This window comes from Musa acuminata, chromosome BXJ3-8 (genome assembly GCF_036884655.1).
Source record: "Musa acuminata AAA Group cultivar baxijiao chromosome BXJ3-8, Cavendish_Baxijiao_AAA, whole genome shotgun sequence".
In the NCBI taxonomy this organism is placed as follows: Eukaryota; Viridiplantae; Streptophyta; class Magnoliopsida; order Zingiberales; family Musaceae; genus Musa; species Musa acuminata.
Window position 1 is genome coordinate 14,315,001 of NC_088356.1, and position 20,038 is coordinate 14,335,038.

Sequence of the window (20,038 nt, forward strand, 5' to 3'; positions counted from 1 at the left end):
ATTCTTCGGCGCATCGTCCTTTCTTGCAGCCTATTGCCCAATCGGCCAGTTGACTCTGCAACTCCGATATCCTTGGCACAATACCTGCTCTTCTTGGCTCGTTGCCCGAGTCCACGGCCCGAAGCCTTCTGTCGATACGTCGACCGATCCACCGGCCCGACGTCCAATCTTCTGACATGTTCTTCCGGCACAACATGATTTTCCTGCTTTAATTGTCTCATCCTGATCGAAGCATCCTACGTCACTCAAAACGCAGATTAAATCATAAACATATATCAAGTAGTTTCATCATTAAAATACGAGATTCAACAATTTTTGTATGTTGATTTATAAATTATCTCGATGATAGAAAATATATTTCATGGTTTATATTTATTAGTTAAAGGGACAATTTACAAGAAAAAATATAAAGTAATATATTATTATTTTATTAATAATAAAAGTTGATTTTGTGATATTCTTTGAAGCCACTAATCAAGTTTTATAATTATAAAAATTTATCTCAAGACTTAGTATGGTCAAACTTAATTGTCAAGTCACTAAAGATACTTTGTAACATACCACAATAGCTTATTTATCTAAAATTAACAAGTACTATAGTAGTTCTATGCATTCTGGTATAAAGTATTTTATTATTAGTGAAAAAGAATCCAAAAATAATTATTATTAATTAAAAATATGGGTTTCACTATATTAATTGTTAATCCATTCACTTAGGATTTATAGTTTGAAATATATTTTTATGATTGTGTTTGTGAGTAATCCAAAAAGAAAGATATGCATGTTTGAGTAGATAATATAGATATTGACATTCTTGTTTATGAAATTAAAGTTATTTATTTTTATTATCCTGTTCATATGTTCATATTTATGTATGTATGATTGAATATGTATAATAGGATTATTTTGATAAGATAGATTATAGAGATAATTTTGGACTATATTAGAAAGGGCTAATAGTGTTGTGATAGATAAAAAAATTATGACATTGATGACATATAACGTTGTGACTCACATTGATAGTCAAATTTAATGTAGTATTTGTTTATTCAAATTTTGGCCTATTTTATAAAATTTAATATATGTGTAAAATATTTATTTTAATGTTTTAGAATCCAATTAAATAAAATTATTTTTAAATAAAATTATTTTTAAATAAAATTTTATTTTTTTATTTTGATTTTAAAATTTTTTACATCTTATCAAGGTCAAGTGGAATAATGTTAGATTACTTAAACTTATCTAGATAGGTAAGATATATTATAGATTTGATTGGATTTTAATTAAAATTATCAATCAATAAAAAGGAAGTCTAGTAAAATTACTTAGGAGATGAGCTTGACGATGACGTAGATCAGATAATGATTTTTTGAATGACATTGAAAAATACACATCCTAAATTTAATATGTTATTATTTAATTTTAATTATTTAGATAATACTATTATAATCATAATTTGTATACTTATAATTAATATATATAATATATATATATATATAATTAATATATATATATATATATATATATTGATGTCTTTTCTTTCGCGAAATTACGCGCTGCTTGGTTGAATATAGAAAGGATTGGGTAAAGCAGCGACATATATTGGAAACGTGTTGTTTGTTTACCGGCCGTTGCTTGTCATGTTCTCTTACCCTAATTTTGGACGCCTCTACGGCATTACTGTACCATTTATTTTGATTCTTTTACGTGAATTCTACTTTGACAACCGCGTCTCCCGTTTGGTCTTCGGTAAATGTTTTCTTTCTTCCTTCCTAAATTGCCGACGTGCTCGTCCAACTCGATCTTATCAACCTTTAACGATCTAATTAATCGGACGATTAGGATAATTAGAAATAATCTGAGAGATAAAACCAACAGCTCTCTCGTTCCCATTCTCTCCCACCGCACGGACTCGCAATCTGGAATCCCCCGTTCGCTTCCGCTTGCTGCCATTTCTTGTACGCACACGGAATCAGATCTCGGACGTATACCAACACGAAGAAGCAGAGAGGCGAGCCGGAATAAGTCGATTAATCAGAGAAGAGAACGAAGAAGGATTCCTCGCCTTCCCCTAGGGTTTCGCTGATGGCCAGCGCTGGGGGCGGCGTGGCGAGAGGGGGCCGGTTGGTTGGGGACTATATGATCGGGCAGCAGATCGGGGCTGGGGCGTTCTCCACTGTATGGCGGGCGCGACACCGCGTGCGGGGTACGGAGGTGGCCGTCAAGGAGATCGCCATGGACCGCCTCTCCAATAAGTTGCAGGAAAACCTTCTGTCCGAGGTCTTCATCCTCCGTCGCATCAACCACCCCAACATCATCGCCCTTTACGACTTCATCCAGGTCCCCTATCCTTCCTCTTTTTTATATATATATTTTTCACAAAGGATAACTCGCAAAGGCAGGATTCTATCTCAGGACCTTGCGATAAATTGTCAAAGTCCATACCAGCCAAGCTAGCTGACATCTTCGTAAAATCAAGATTAAAATTCAAACCAAAAAAATTATCTCGGATGAGGTTTCAAACCCTCAACTTTTGGTAAAAGGGTTTGATACCACCGGACTAATGTTTAAGGTGTAAAAATGTTTTAGTTGTGGTTTCAAGCTCTCAACTTTGGTAAGTCGCTCTGATACACCACCACCAGACCAATGTTTAAGGTGTAAAAAAAAGTTCTCATGGAATAATTTCTTGATTGCTTTTGTGAATGTTGGGCTCTTCCATACATGAATAATTGCAATTGGTTGCTGTGATGATGCTGCACAGAATTACCTCTGCTTTATCTGCTCATGTGAATGTAAATTGTTACTACCGTTGTGTTCTTTCCTTGTACCTGTGAGGAGGAATTGTGTTAAGGTATTAGGATGGTTTTTGAGTCAAATTATGCTTGGCACAGGTGTTTGTCGATGAGACCCTTACCTGATCCTTGATTTTAGCTTGGTGACATACCTCTTGTTGTTGATGAGTGAGGTCGCACAACTTAATACAAGTGAGAACTAGGAAGTTGGAACAACACCAAATGTACTTCTTAGAATATACTGGCTGCAAAATCCTGGTACATTAGTAGTGTTTCACTATTACAGGTCGAATGCCATGGTTTTGTGGAGAAATCTTCAGTTTTAGTCTGGTCCTAGAATCTAATAAGTGAAGCCCTGAATAATAGATGAATATGCTAGGGAATCAGCAAGCAGATTTGTCAATCAAGCAGCTACTTGAAACTTCCTCATATGTTTGCATATTGCAACCCATAAATAGTACATTGACTTTAAACTTCTATAGATGTTTGCATATTGCAGTTCATAAATTGAGGTTTATTGCTAGATATTAAGCAGATTTGATATATTGCATGCTAATATATTTATATTTGATTTGGTATGGTACCAATATACTGGTCTAATATGAATTTGATTAATGCTAATATATCAAATCTAGACTATATATATTCATAATTCATAGGTCAACCCATTTGAGGAATGATATTAGCTCTTGTCATTACCCACGAAAATAGCCACCCTAAGTATATGGGTAAAACTGTATAATTTGATCCTTGCACTGCCAGAAGCCTCATGCACAAGGTCTTTTTTTTATTATCTCCTTTGTCATCACACCTTGTAAGTCAAGTGTACGGAAAGAGATACATAACATTATGAAAATCTAAGCGCTTCAATAAAATTAATAGAGTAAATAGATGCAACCATGCTTGAGGTTAGATCTATTTTGAACAATTTATATTTAGATTTGTTGAACTTTTTAGTGCCATATAGATGTAATAGACCAGACCAGATCTGTTATTAATTGATTTGGGATTTCACTAGGGAGTTTTAGTTGCTTGTTTGATGTCATTTAGGTATATATTTTGGAAAAGATATAAAAAGATAGATGCAACCATGCTTGAGGTTAGATCTATTTTGAACAATTGATATTTAGATTTGTTGAATTTTTTAGTTCCATATAGATGTAATAGACCAGACCAGATCTGTTATTAATTGATTTGGGATTTCACTAGGGAGTTTTAGTTGCTTGTTTGATGCCATTTAGGTATATATTTTGGAAAAGATATAAAAAGATAGAATGCCTTCTTTATTAACATTATGGTTGATAGGATTTTTTTTAATATAAATGCTTCCTAAGGGGACTCAAATTTGCCAATGAAACTAGATGTGGTTGTGGGTGATTGTATTTATTGATGATTAATTCCCTTTTATTGAGTCCATAAAGCAAGTTTTAGAAAATCGATCCAACTAGATTATATAGGTGAGGTGATACTGACACCAGTTGCTTGTCCCCTTAAAATAGTAATGTTGAAACAAGGATTAATCTTAGTTCAATGTCGATTCTAGCACCTTGTTGGATTAGTATTGTACTGATATACCAGAGATGGACAGTGTTAACAACTTGTATCACCCAGTATTAATGAAAAAAAGTTAAAACATGGAGTACTGACCGGTACTGATCTATATGGTTCTCGGTTGCACTGGTAAATACTGGTCAGTATGTACTGATCGATCATTATTTGAAACAATGATTGAAAATTTATGCAGTAACATAGCATACTAGTGTATCGGTCGTGACTCAGCTTTGTATATTCTGCTTGGTAAACTTGGTATACCACTATTCTTCAATCGACTAATGAGGTACTAATGAGGCTATATCTCCTCTTTTTTCTTTCTGCTTTCTGTAGTTCTAAAATCTTTAATTGAGTAAACTAGGAGACCTGATTTATTTATGAAACAAAAGGATTCTTTTGCTGGTATGATATGCTTTTCTCCTAGATAAAGAACTGCTGGCTATCTTTCTCTCTTCTTTATTGATTATTTTGTTTTTTTTCCTAACTTTTTTCCTTTTCTTTTGCTAGTACAGTTGATTTGGTTCTTTTGTTGGTTAAGAACAGTTCAATTTCTTTTAAGTTGACCCTTTGTGGACTTGATGCAATTTTCACCAGCTGATAGTACTTTTGTTCTTGTTTTATTTTTAAGATAGTTCTTGTAGGTCTTTATTTATATTTTTGTGAAAGCAAATTTAAGTAGCAAAAAATCTTAACTTTGCATTCATGCAGTTTGCTAAATCTGTACTTTTGTTTATGCATATTATTTTGAATCAGAGCTCTGGCAGAATATTTCTCATATTGGAGTACTGCAGAGGTGGCGATTTGTCTGTGTATATACAGAATCATGGTAGAGTTCCGGAAGCAACTGCAAAGCATTTCATGAAACAACTAGGTACCATGGTTTGTATGTTGGAAATTTTGTTATTGAAGATCGTACTAATGTGTTTTCATGCAGTTTGTTGTAGAGACTTTGATTAATTTAATTTCAGATGATTTATTCTCTTTACAGCTTCTGGTTTGCAGGTTCTCCGTGATAACAATGTCATTCATCGTGACTTAAAGCCACAGGTATTATCCTTTTTGCTCCCATACCATTGCTTGATCTCTATTCTCTAATATCTGAAACTTATGGATATTCTGCATAAAAGGTGGCTGAAATGTTGTGCGTCTATATCTTGATTTTTCTAATATGTTAAGACTCCAAGCCTTATTTAATTGTCAAGAGAAATTGGACTGTTCACCTGATTGAATGAATATTTACTGGCTTACTGGCTTCAAATATTAATTATTCTTCAGGGCTTTCATAAGCCAATTTTTCTCTCTGAATTAACAAACTTCCTTTTCGTGTCTGAGCCAATAGTGGTTAGTCTTTAGTCAGGAGTTCTCTATATTTGGGTGATTATAAGCTTAAACTGGATGTACTTTTATAAAAAAAATTATACTAATTTTCAAAGACAACTACATCTTTAGCTAGGAAGCATATATGTTGAAGTAATCATTTTGTTGCAGAGCCTTCTTCCCCCTCTGCTTCTGCTCCATCTCCCTCCTCTTCTCTCTCATCTGTAATTTGGAAATGTTTCTGTCACCATCCCTTTGCCTTCTTCCCTCTCCTCTTCTTGGTTGTGGCTCCATCCTTCTTCTCCCTCTTTTGCTGGTGGCAAGTTGAAACCCTTCTTCAACTACTCCCTTGTCTTTTCCTCTCCTCTCTTGGCCATGGCTACTTCCTCTTTCCTCCATCCTCCTCTCTTGACCTGTCAACCACTATCTAGAACTGTGGCTGTCACACTCCCTGCTCCTCCCTATTCTGCCCCTTCTCTCTTCTCTTTTCACTCTATCGGCCATAACATAGAATTGCTTTGGTCATGATCCCCATTCCATTCTCTTCTTCACCTTCCTCTCTGTCGTCCCTTCTCTCCTCTTACAACTATCACTAAGAACTGCCACTATCCTCACCACTCCCCTCTCCCTGCTCCTCTTCTCCACCCTCTCTCTCAACTGCAACCTAGATTTGCCATTGCTGTCTCCCTGCTCTCCTCTCCTCCCTCTTTTGCTGGTTTCTCTTTCTTCTCCCTCCTCTCCTCTCTTGGCACAGTCTGGAACCAACATTGCTGCCCGTTTCTTTCTTTTAAGCAATTTGGTAACTGAATTTGATGAGCTTTACTAGAATACATCTATTTTTGTTATTATAAAGGAAGAACCATTCCTTAGATGTTGAATTGTTATTGTTAAGGTTCTCTACTTTATATCACTAGATGTTTGATTGATATTGTTAGATTGTTATCCTTAAGTCTCCAAAATATCTCGCAACAAGTTGTTCTTCTAACTCGAGTGATATTTTGGGCCATCAATTTTAGAATATCTCGATGAAGTCGACAATAGTTTTGTTTCTTTATTGAAGATTTTTGAATTGTGAAAATAGAGTTTGAGCATAATAAGGGAACATTGGATGAGAAATGGTTGGTTGTGTAGATTGAAGTAGCCCCACTTAAACTGAAATGGGAGAACATTTAGGAGGTTCAGATGTCCAAGACGTTTAAGTGACCACTAAAAATAACAAGATATTTCACATTAGGTTTAAAGAGTGCAACATGACAAAGATCACTTAGTTTCAAACAATAAAGAAGGCTTTTTGTTCCTTAAAATGTCTATATATGTTTTCCATGAAAGGGTTGGCAGTGATGGTTGCCATCATGTGCATGTATTTATAGTGCACTTATCTTTTAGCTTCTTGGTCAGTCTATTTGAGAAGTGGCCAATTGAAAAAAAATTGTCCATTCAAAATATTATAAGCTGTTGGACAGACTGATTGTTAGATATGCCACCTTGTGTGTCTTCATGATTGATTATGTACTTGTCTGTGATACCTGGAAAAGCATATATCAGAAATATGTAAAGCTGATAATATGTATTTTTGTACAGATGTTGATTTTATAAGTATTTGTAGTTAGAGAATATAACAATTTTGCATTCTTGACAATTTTAGAGGTTAAAATCAAGGGGTATTTAAAAACTTTATACCAAATATTTTATAATGAGAAAAGAAAATATTTTGTGATGGTTTACTATGTCAGTCATTACAGGATTATAGTTCTGAATATTATGATCATACTAGTTTGAAACAGTATTTGGCCTAGAACCAAGTATATTTGTAATATATTCATCATGATTTGCATTACTGGTCTGTATCGATATACCGACTAGCTGTTGGTATGGTATGTACTGAGTTGGACCAAGCATACCAACACGGTATACTGGGGTGTACCAATGTTCTGCGTATACCGAGCAGTATGCTTCGGTACGTCAAACCTTGATATTCATGAAGTCTTGAAGATGTCTTAACCACAATGACATCAAATCACACTTTGACTCTGTAGGTTATTACCATCGTTCATCGGAGATATCATATGCTATAATGTTATCTCACTTGAAGCTTCGGCATCATCTTTTATTTAACTAATTTATTCTCCTGAAAAAAATGTTATAGAATATTTTTTACCATTAATCTTATAATGTTTTTATTGTCTATAGCATTGTTTGATGTTTTCCTAAAACGTTAGGAAACGTGTGGTACATATCGCTTGAGTAGCTAGTTGACTGGTACATGAAGCAGTTCATTTTGACAAGATGCAGGTATATGTCCAGGTATAGGTCCGTACAGGGTTTGTATTGGGCGATACGATTGATACAGGTCCTCTATCAGTTGATATGTGTTGGTGCCGGTCAGAGTTTGACTGATAATGACCCAAATCGGTTCTAGTTTAACCTCAACAGTCACCAACATTCAAATTGACCGTTGGGGCCTCTTTAAATCCCCCTTCCTCTCCTCTGTTTCACTCACACTCATTTACTCTCATTCTCACTCTCTTACAGTCACTTGTGATTAAAATTTCTAATCGGTGGTTAGTGGTAGTCAAGCTATTGATTTGGATAAAGAGAGATTGGAACTTAGGATCCGGTGGAATTTCTCTCCAATTAAAGGCATTTAACTTTTCCTATGTTTTATTTATAATTTCAAATAATTAGAAGCACATTAATGCATAATAATGAAGGTTAAACGTAAGGTCATTGCCATACGTTTAGTCCAGATTAGGTCTATTCTCTTACATTTTAGCCCCAAATTGGGGGTATCTAAGGTCAATCACGGCTTGTTATTAGTTGTTTGATTATGAATTTATTCGTTGATTAAGTGTTTTTCCTTGTATTTGGTGCGATTAAAGTCTAATTAGAGTTAATTAGTGTCAATTAAGTGTTTTTCTTTTAAGTTTTCCTCATAACATAGAATTAGATACACTCTTATTCTTACTTAAATATAATTTATCTACCAATAAATTTGGACAAAATATCTCAAAAATATCTACCAATAAATTACGACTAATCCTCAAACAACCACCATGCCTCGTGTTAAAAGAAAAACTGCTTACACATGGGCTTTAATTCAGAATTCTATATTTTCTTATTCTGATTTTTTGGGTTAACTGCATAGTTATTAGAGTACTTTGGTGTTTGAGAATTTACTGTTGAAAATCAATTTCAGCTGGAGTTATTTTTGGGCAGCTTATTATGCTTTAATCTGCCATCTTAACTTTCTATCACTGGTACATTCAGTTAGGTTATTTGTTATTGTTGTTTAAATATTTTCAAGCAATGTTTAGATTTTAATGTACTTCATGTCTAGTTAACAGTTAATTATTTCTGTTGCTAACTAAAATTAGTTTTGAACTTTAGAGTTGCAACTGCTTTTACTTTAATGCTTAAATTTTTGTAAGACAGAATCTTCTTCTCTCATCATATGGTGAAAATGCTGTCCTGAAAATTGCAGACTTTGGCTTTGCAAGGTGAGTTTTTTATTCTTGTTCTTGCTTTGTTTATAATATTAATGCTGTATATTTATTTTGTTATTGTTTTTCATGAAATTGATATGCATGGATTAGCCAATCTTATAGAATGTCATATATGTGATTCTTATTTTCCATAATTAATGATCACTACTTGCAATCTTTTCTTGTGAGCCTCCCCTTTTCTTGACATGCTAGCCTTACGATGTTGTACTAACGTTACAAGTTCTTTTTATTCAATATTTGTTGATCAATGTAATGAGTTGTTGCATTACTAACAACATGAGTTTCTTGGATCCAAATGAGCTATGTAGAATAGGTTGATTTCTCTATCCTAGAATACCATTAACCAAGGCATTTCTCATAAAATTGGCTCAGATGTTGCATCTTGCCAAAATTTGTCTGAGATCTTGTTATCTATTTTCAATAGAATTAGAAAAGAAACATCATCAGATATGTTTAGTTGTTTCACTGTCTTTCCGTTGGTATATTGTGAAAGTGGACCACTTCAAATAATTCATGATTTAAGATTAAAAAGATTTTGACTGTGAACTACTAATTCCAGTGTGGTCTTTTGTCTGCATCTTCACACTGTCAACTACACTGGTGCTAAAAAAAAAAACTTTGGTACTGTTCTAAGATTATATCTTTGCTAATTTCATCATTATTTTTTTGCCTTTATAAAATTTTCTAGCTTTTGCGAGGTTATGCTCTGAGATATTTTTCTAGAGCCTTTTTTTTTATTCATAATCTCTTGCAATGTCTAAATAATAATTTTAACTCAATTTTCATTGTCTTTCAACATTTCAAATATGCAAGACATGCTTAGTATCTCATAATCAGTAAAACTTTTGTTGGAATGCCATATTTCTTGAATTGCTTTTTCTGTTTAGATTGTTTTTCTGGTCACTTTATGGAATATATATATATTTTTTATATGGTGCTTCGGCTGTCTATCGTAATAAACTCATGGCAGATCTCTGCCACCTCGTGGCTTAGCTGAGACTCTCTGTGGTTCACCTCTTTATATGGCTCCAGAAGTAATGCAATTTCAGAAATATGATGCGAAGGTGAGTTCCAATTCTTGCCACATAAGAAATACCATCCATAATTCATGCAGGTCTGTTGATCATGTTTCACTCTAATAACAGGCAGATCTATGGAGCATTGGTGTTATTCTTTATCAACTTGTGACAGGAAAAACACCTTTTACTGGAAATAGTCAAATACAGGTTGGTTTGCTTATTTAGTTTGTTAATGATGTACCACATAAGCAATTGTAATTTTACAGTAACATAGGACCTTTCTCAAGCAGTTGCTGCAGAATATAGTCAAAACAAATGAGCTAAGTTTCCCATTGGGCTACAATTTGAGTTGTGACTGTATGGATTTGTGCCAAAAGTTATTGCGTCGTAATGCAGGTATGCTGCCTTTTCACTTGAAAAGATGATTCATCATGTAAGCCTTCTTTGAGCCATGGAGTACCAATCAACATTAAGAGAACTCAATGGAAAACTATATTTCAACAACTGGCTTTTAACTATATGTCAACCCCCTAATATGCTAAAAAATCCTAATGAAGATGAACCAAGGCAAGAGAAGGATTTTGTTTGATGGACAGCATGATTACACTTATTGTTGTTTAGATTCCTGAAATCAAGGAGCAACCCTCCAAGTTATCCTAGACTTAGAGCAGAAAGCAAGGAGCAACAAAATTTGCAACAAGAAAAATGTAAATCTCGAAGGCAGATATGTCAAAGTGCTTATCGAAGAGAAAGCATTACAAGAGACTGGTTCCTGTTTGCAAATCTTACTTGGGCTGCATCATTCATGATAAATTCTTTATTTCATTGTTCAACTTCTTCTCTCCTTTCACTTCTTCCAGTTTTCTTCTGAAGTCAGTTCATCTTATGCAACTCAATGCTCAATGAGAAGTCTAATCATACAGTTTTTCTAAAAGAAAAGAACTAAGTATGCTTATTAAACAAAAGAGGGTATACAAGTAGCAGACAAGAGGGGAGTTACTCCCTGGGAGCAGCTGCTAGAAGAACAAAAGCCCTTGTAGCCAAGAGATGGGCTTACCTATTGACCACTAGGGATATGAACAGCTTTAATGACATTTACTATGCTGGAAATTCTAAAAATGTCCAGGAACATAGAGTGGAGGTACTAGGGTATGTGTGAACTTTGTTGACAAAATTTACACAGGTTAGTGAATCTGTGTGGAGCAAAATTTGTTGAAGTCCTAAGTCTTGGGCCTTTTGTAATCCATGAAGGATGGTAGAACATTCAGCTTGAAGGGGGGAAGCGGCAAATGCAAATGCATTTGTCTAGTTATGCAGTTGATCTCAACAACTTTGTCTGCATTTGTGTTTCCTACTTATATCATAGCAAATGCAAGAGCTTTCCTCTTCTTTAGAATTCATTATTTACTAGACGAATACCATCTTTGAGCCTTTTGTTTTTCTTTTCGCTTCAACGAAAATGATGAAAAAAATATTGAATCTCGGATTTTGATGATGAAACCAATTGATAAGTGTTTATGATTTAATCTGCGTTTTGAATGACGCAGGATGCTTCGATCAGAGAGAGACAATTAAAGCAGGAATAATCATGTTGGGCCGTAGGAAAACATGTTAGAAGATTGGACGTCGGGCCGGAGGATCGATCGACGTATCGACAGAAGGCTTCGGGCCATAAACTTGGGCATCGGGCCAAGAAGAGCGGATATTGCGCCAAGGATAACGGAGTTGTGGAGATCAATTGGCCGATTGGGCAATAGGTCGCAAGAGAGAACGATGCGCCGAAGAATCGGATGAAGCATTGATGGACCAATGACGTGCCGGACGACATGTTTCATGCTTAATAATAATTGTCTAGATCGAAGTGTGTTTTTATGTGTGTAGGATTAACTACGATAGAAAGGCATAAAGCAAAATGAAGTCCCGAAGTCAAGAACGCGATTTCGTTGGGAGTTCGAGAGTTCGTCGGAAGTCTGGACGTTCGTCGGAAGTTCTATCGGAACCAACCGAGAAGTCCAGGAGCTTGCCAAAGAAGTTCGTCGGAACTCGCCAAGAAGATCGTTGTGAAGTCCAGGAGCTTGCCAGGAGTCCGTCGGAACATTGCCGAGAGATCATCGAAAGTTCGCCGGAAGATCGTCGGAAGCTCGCCGGAAGAAATCAGACTTATCTTACTTAGAATATGTCTTAGGAATCGTAGTTAGCACATAATTAGAGTTGGGATTGGGAGGTAATCCCATTAACTCTGTTAGGGGCTAATTGGGCTCGAACTTGGGCTGGTTTAGGCGGATTCAAGGTCCACCCAGGGTGCTGAAACCCTGGTCGGCGGTGGCATCGCTAGGGCCGGCGTTTGCATCGCTTGGGGAATAGCATCCCAGGAAATCTGGGCGGTGGTACCGCCCAGGCTAGGCGGTGGTACTGTCGGCAGTAATGCTACCAGTGGTGGTACCGCCCAGTGGCAGATCCTACGGCGGTAGTACCGCCCGCCCAGGAACGACGGTGGTACCGCCAATACCCAGGAAACCTGGGATGAGACCTTTTTAGGCTCCGAGTTGAATTAACTTGAAGTCTATAAATACCCCTCTCATCCCTAGTTAACAAACACAAGCACAAAGAGTTTAAAAGTGAGAAAACGCTGTAGAAATCTTTTGAGAAATCCCCTCCTCTAGCTTAAACTTAGAATTCTGTTTAGAGAGGAGTGTGTGCTTGTAAAGGTTGTCTCCTAAACCAGTGAAAAGGAGAAGAGGGGTGTAAGAAGGAGGTTGATCTTCACCTATTAAAGGAAGATCGATAGTGGATGCCGGTGGCCTCGACGGAAGAGGAATTGGCGGAGTGGATGTAGGTTACGACGGTCGAACCACTATAAAAATCCGGTTTGCCTTTTCTTTTGTGCAATTTATCTTACTGCAAACCTCCTTACTGCTTTCAATACGTTTACGAATACGCTTTCAAGTTGAGCAAGTTTCTGAAATCGGTTTTATCGTACGAAACGAAAGAAAATTTTAGAACCGACGTGATTTTACCGCTGCACTAATTCACCCCCCCCCCCCCCCCCCCCCCCCCCTTAGTGCCGACTCGTTCCTAACAGTTGGTATCAAAGCCTCGTATTTCTCATTTAGTTTAACACCCTAGAGAAATGACTCTTTTCGGCTTTCAAGAGGGTCACTCTTTCATTCGTCCTCCTTTTTTCAATGGGATGGACTACAAATATTAGAAAACTCGAATGGGAGAGTTCTTGCTTTCTTTGGATTTGAACTTATGGATTACATTGTTGAAAATGGTTTTCGTAGGTCTTCTCTTCCAATGAACCATTGAAATAATTTAGAGAAGAAAACATTTTCTTTAAATGCTAGAGCTATAAACGCTCTATTTTGTGCCTTAGACAAAAACGAGTTTAATCGGGTTTCTACTTACGAAACGACTTTCGATATATGGCACACTCTCGAAATCATACACGAAGGCATTAACAGAGTAAAAGATTCTAAAATAAATCTTTTAATGCACGATTTTGAACTTTTTTGAATGAAGCCGAGCGAAACCATTGTTGACATGTACACTCGTTTTACGGATATCGTCAATGGTTTAAAAGCTCTTGGCAAATGCTTTTCTAATTTTGAATTCGTTAACAAGATTTTACGATCGGTTTCTAAAAATTGAGATTCGAAAATAACGGCTATTTAAGAATCAAAAAATTTGAATACTTTTTTGATCGAAGAACTTATCGGGCCCTAATGACCTATGAAATGATGTGCAATGCATGTGAAAAACTTGAGAACCACCTTCCAAAGAACAGGAAGGATTTTGGACTAAGAACAATTGAAGACCACTCGAGCATAAGCTCAAGTGATGGTGAACTTGAACTCATCACTATGAAATTTAAAAAGTTCATGAAACAAAAATTAAAGAACAAAAAGAACGCAACTATTTGCTATGAACGCAAGAAGAGGGAATAACTTTGGGATGAATCGAGCTCCTCCGAAGACGAGGAGAAAATCAACAAAGGCGAAGTGGCAAACTACGCCATAACGACTTTCTACAACGAGGTAAACAACTCAAACGAAACTCCCTTAGTTTACTTTGAAAGTACTTGATGTTCTTCATGAGTTATTTTTAATTTAGTTTAAAAAAATTATATAAATTTCTTTTTAAAAATTACATGTTTAATAATGTAATGAAAATGCATAAATTGGGATCATGCTAGTAATTTTAAAAATGATAATAAAAATTATATATTTTATGATAAATGAACAAAAATATTAGACATAAATCTAATACTTAAGATAAATCCTATGTATGTTTTAAGAAGCAATAATGTATATCTTGATTATTTTATTTTATACATGAGGATTTGAAGTAATGATTTGAAATTATATGTTTTGGAATTATGTGTTATACTTTTTGATCTTGATGATTTTTTATTTTTCTGTTTTAAACGTTGATGCATGGTTTTGACATAAGAACAAATATTTGGGCATGCTAATATAAAGTCAATCACACAAATTGAAACTAAAGAAGTTTAGATATCTTTAAGAATCATTCAACATTATGTTCAACAAAACAATGCTTGATGTCTTAATGAAAATATAATGATGATTTGACAGCATGCTTAACGAGTTTATATTTCGAACTTATACATGATAATTTTTGCAATCTTTTGAAAGTTCTTTTTCGGTGTTAATGAATGATGTATGTTTTTATTTGGCATAAATAAAAAAGGCATGCTCCTATGAAATCAATCTTATGAATTGAATCACTAAAAAGAAGAAAGCTTTCTCCTTAAAAAATTTCTCTACTTTATCGACTTTTCAAAAAGGAGAGACTAATGAACCTATCTTTATTCTTAGAATCTCCTGAAAATGATTTTGATTTGATGATTTGAATTTAAATGAGTTTTATCTTGATTTTTCAAAATTTATAACTTGAGATTTCTTATGTATTAATCAAGATATTGTATCATTTGATCTTTTATGTTTCTTTTTGCTATTTATAAAAAAAAGAGATTTGTTGAAATAAATCATGTCTTATGACATTCATGAAAAATTGAGACATTATGCATGAATCGAATTCTCATGAGAATATATTTACGTTGTCTTCATTAAATTTTCTTGAAAAGATTTTGATGATTTTGATCATTTGAATTTGAATGAGTCTTTACCTATATCGTGATTTTGATTCCTCGGGATTACTTGAGATTTGAATTTGAATCATAAAATTTCTTATGCATAAATTGAAATCTTTTTCTCCTGCGTTTCCTTTTGTGATTTACTAAAGAGAATATCTTTTTAGGAATTCATGACTTAAAATTTCTTTTAAAGATCTTTTACTATTTGATCTCCTATTATTCTACTTGCTATATATTAAAAAGAAGTATTGTTGAACTCATGATCTTGGATTCTCGGAATCAAATCTTGATATTTTCCTTAATTGAATCAAGATCCCTCACTTTTTATTCTCAAATGATTTCTTGCAGTTTATTAATGAGAATATTTGTCCTAATGAATCACAATGTTTCCATGATTTTTTTTTTTATACTCACAACTTGAGATGATGTGCTTTGAAGTTTGGAACATGATATACATAACTTGATTTTTCTTTCATCTTTTGAAACTCCCTTGTATTCATTTAGTGTATATCCAATCACCCAATTAATTTTTGATATTCTTCATGTGATGAAATGGATGTAATGATATGAATGCATGAAATACTAATGATATTGTTTTGATGCTCTAAAATGATATAAATTTGCTAGCTTATGAGTATCATGTATGATATGATGATTGATTTATTTTTAGTATCATGCATAGAGTAAGGATTGTTAGTGTAAACAACTTTGAGAGCCGTGGCCTCAGGGCCGACGCGGCTCGGTTCGGGTCCGGATGTCGGGGATCTCTCCGGGGCGTGCCTCGAGCCTGCGGGGTCGGTCTGGTGCGGTGGTCCGATCGGGACGGGGTCGTCGTCTCCTCCGGGCAGGGGCTCGTCGTCCGCGCGGCCGGCGGGGACCCTCGGCTTCGCACCTGCACAAAGGTCGGGTCGGGAGGCTCGACCCGACCCCTCCGACGATCAAGTTAGCAGAGGATGTGGAGGGGGTTTCAGAAGAAGAAGTGTTTGTATGTGTGTCCCCCCCTTTCTGATGAACGAGAGGGTATTTATAGGGAAGCTTACTGTTGTTTGATGTGCCCGCCTGTAGGAGGCAGGCTGATAGCGTTTGACATGGGCGCTGGCGTGGCGTGAAGAATCGCGCCTGAGTAGGCGTTAATGCGCCTCAACCGGTGTTCCGGTTCGGTTGACCGAGTGCAGTCGCGCCGATCGAGGCGTGAGGCGTCGGTTGACGTCAGCCGAGTCTTATCGTAATTACTATCCTCATCATATTCCCCCCCGGAAAGAAGCTATGCGTCAGACGTTGTAACGGGAGTCCGAGGCATGGTTTAAGCTTTCAAACGGGCTGGCCGCGGAGGCGCGGTCTTGGGAAAAATGACGCTGAGGAGCACGACGCAGGTGGGCTGGCCGCGCAGGTGTGTCTCGGGGCCAAGGGCCGAGGTGCCGAAGAGCACGACGCAGGCGGGCTAGCCGCGCAGGCGTGTCTCGGGGAGCATGGGGCCGAGGAGCACGACGCAGGCGGGCTGGCCGCGCAGGTGTGTTCCGGAAAGCATGGGGCCGAGGAGCACGACATAGGCGGGCTGGCCACGCAGGTGTGTCTCGGGAACATGGAGCCGAGGAGCACGACGCAGGCGGGCTGGTCGCGCAGGTGTGTCTCGGGAGGCATGGGGCCGAGGAGCACGACGCAGGCGGGCAGGCTGCGTAGGTGTGTCTCGGGAACATGGAGCCGAGGAGCACGACGCAGGCGGGCTGGCCGCGCAGGTGTGTCTCGGGAACATGGAGCCGAGGAGCACGATGCAGGCGGGCAGGCCGCGCAGGTGTGGTCTCGGGCATCATGCGGCCGAGGAGCACGACGCAGGTGGGTAGACCGCGCAGGTGTGGTCTCGAGCGTCATGCAGCCGAGTAGCACGACGCAGGCGGGCAGACCGCGCAGGCGTGGTCTCGAGCGTCATGCGGCCGAGTAATGAGGTTCGGACGGGAAGGCCGCCCTGAGGGGGGCTCGGTAGTCTACGACCGAGGGATGAGGTTCGAACGGGAAGGCCGCCCTGAGGGGAGCTCGGCCGTCTACGGCCGAGGCAAGTGGCTCGGGCCGAGGGACACAACTCAGGCGGGCAGGCCGCGCTGAGGTGGACTCGGGCAGTCTATGTCCGAGGGATCTGATAAAGGCCAAAGGATGTGACTCAAGCAGGCAGGCTGAGTGAGGTGGAGTCGGGCAGTGCATGGCCGAGGGAAGTGTCTCGGACCGAGGGACACAACACAGGCGGGCAGGCCGCGCTGAGGTAGACTCAAGTAGTCTATGGCCGAGGGAAGTGGCTCAGACCGAGGGACACAACTGAGGCGGGCAGGCCGCGCTGAGGTGGACTCGGGTAGTCCATGGCCGAGGGAAGTGGCTCGGACCGAGGGACACAACTCAGGCGGGCAGGCCGCGCTGAGGTGGACTCGGGTAGTCCATGACCGAGCCGTGTAGAGTCAGAGGGGTTTAAGCTGGGGCCAACCGCGAGCCGAGAGGGGGTCAGGTAGATACTGAACCTTCGCTCAGAAGAGACTAAGGCCGGGCTTAGATTTCTTTTCATGAGGACTACATCGGGTAGCCACCGCAGGTGCTTGGCCTCTCTTATGGAGCTCGCGGTCGGAGGTCGTCCCTTCTCCTCACGGTCGCCCAGGCCTCGGCTGCGATGTACCGGTTAGCCCGCTGGAGCATCTCTGGCACCGTAGCGGGGGGTCGCTCCACGAGGGACCAGAGGAATCTGGAAGGTCGCAGGCCTATTATAAACGCCTGCACCAACAGAGAAGGGTGAGTGTCCGGCAAACCCCGGATTTGCGTGGCAAAGCGATCCACAAAATGTGAGAGGGGCTCGTCCTCCCTTTGTTTGAGTCCGAGGAGCAGTGTCGTGGAGGGCCTTGGCCGTGCATAGACTACGAAGTGGAGCTCGAAGTCATTGGCGAGCTAGTCGAAAGAAGCAATCGTTCCGGTCTTCAAGCCGCCATACCACGCGTGGGCCGACCCTCTCAGAGTGGTAGGAAACGCTCTGCACATCAGGGCATCAGAGGTTCCGTATAGCGCCATTTGGGCGCGAAAAGCGGTTACGTGGTCCGTCGGGTCGGCGGAGCCATCGTAAGCGTCCAGAGAGGGGAGCTGGAAGTCCAGGGGGACTGTCAGATCTCGTATCTCGGGCGTGAAGGGAGACCCTTGGTGTGCGTCCTCCCCGAGCTCTCCCTTGGACATGCGAACCTCTTTCTGCACCTCGTCGAGTCGCTGGCTGACGAAGCGCAACTGGGCCCGCAGGGAGTCCGAAGAGAGTGCCTCGGGTTCTGGGCGGCCGCTCGGGTTTGCTATCACTAGATCCCCGAGTGGGGCCGGCCGGACCCGAGGCGAAGTGGGGGGCTCCGGAAGCGTCATGTGGGCCCGAACGGGCGTCTTGCGTTGTCGTAGTGGTTCGATCGCAGGCGGGTGCGCCGGATGAGAAATGAGCGGGATAATGGTTTGCACCATTTCCATCAGGGCTCGGACTTAAAGAGCGAGGTCCTGAAAGGCCTCGGACGACACGGGCGCTGAGTTGGCTGGGGCGCCGTCGGGCGGCGACAAGCCCGGGTCGTTGAATATTCACCAATATCGTTCGAAGGTCGTGGCGGGGTGTTCGTCACGATGGTCTCCGTGCGGGGGAGGTTCCCCCGAGGCTTCGGTCGGGTGTGACCTCTCAGCCGTGGGCTCATCTGAGCCATTCGGGTGGTCACCCGACATTCCGGGCCCTCCTTCTAGCGCCAATCTGTTAGTGTAAACAACTTTGAGAGCCGTGGCCTCGGGGCCGACGTGGCTCGGTTCGGGTCCGGACGTCGGGGATCTCTCCGGGGAGTGCCTCGAGCCCCCGGGGTCGGTCCGGTGTAGTGGTCCGATCGGGACGGGGTCGCCGTCTCCTCCGGGCAGGGGCTCGTCGTCCGCACGGCCGGCGGGGACCCTCGGCTTCGCACCTGCACAAAGGTCGGGTCGGGAGGCTCGACCCGACCCCTCCGACGATCAAGTTAGCAAAGGATGTGGAGGGGGTTTCAGAAGAAGAAGTGTTTGTATGTGTGTCCCCCCCTTTCTGATGAATGAGAGAGTATTTATAGGGAAGCTTACTGCTGTTTGATGTGCCTGCCTGCAGGAGGCAGGCTGATAGCGTCTGACATGGGCGCTGGCGTGGCGTGAAGAACCGCGCCTGAGTAGGCGTTAATGCGCCTCGGCCGGTGTTCCGGTTCGGTTGATCGAGTGCAGTCGCGCCGATCGAGGCGTGAGGCTTCGGTTGACGTCAGCCGAGTCTTATCGTAATTACTATCCTCATCAAGGATGATATGTAAAGTTTTAAATTTGTGCATGTTGTAAGTTGAAACTATAATGATACACAAACATATTGAAATAATGATTGAAACATTAATGTAATTATGAATGATGATTTGATATTATGCATGCAATACTTCAACTTATGATAATAATGCATGCAATGATAAAATATTCATGATGAAAAATTGTTTTGACATTCATAACTTGATTTTTCATCTTTTGATTATTTATCTTTTGTCCTGATTTGAAAATTGTTGTAAAGGGAAAAAGAGATTCGAAACTTTATTCTTCCCTTCTTTTTGACAATGACAAAGGTGGAGAAAAATTGCTAGCTTGCTCATCTTAAAAGAGAAGCAAGAAGTGCTATCTTGCAAATCTCAAGAAGCACAAATGCAAACTTACAATATTTGTAATTTTGCATATCATTAAACTTTATGATGATTTGGT

The 20,038-nt window shown here is 39.7% G+C and overlaps 1 protein-coding gene across 3 annotated transcripts in view; it reads left to right on the forward strand.

Moving 5' to 3' along the window:
• The first annotated feature begins 1,803 nt into the window (after positions 1-1,803).
• The window catches only part of LOC103974431 (serine/threonine-protein kinase ATG1c), a 29,090-nt gene continuing 10,855 nt past the window's right edge, over positions 1,804-20,038 (forward strand). The window contains exons 1-7 of one of the 3 annotated variants that reach the window (XM_009389265.3): positions 1,804-2,340; positions 5,097-5,214; positions 5,332-5,390; positions 9,093-9,157; positions 10,134-10,227; positions 10,309-10,389; positions 10,473-10,578. In XM_009389265.3, the coding sequence (XP_009387540.1) occupies positions 2,086-2,340; positions 5,097-5,214; positions 5,332-5,390; positions 9,093-9,157; positions 10,134-10,227; positions 10,309-10,389; positions 10,473-10,578 (778 nt within the window). In that variant the 5' untranslated portion in view covers positions 1,804-2,085. The remainder of the gene's footprint in view (positions 2,341-5,096; positions 5,215-5,331; positions 5,391-9,092; positions 9,158-10,133; positions 10,228-10,308; positions 10,390-10,472; positions 10,579-20,038) is intronic. The other 2 variants (XM_009389264.3, XM_065162864.1) reach the window with 2 other exon arrangements.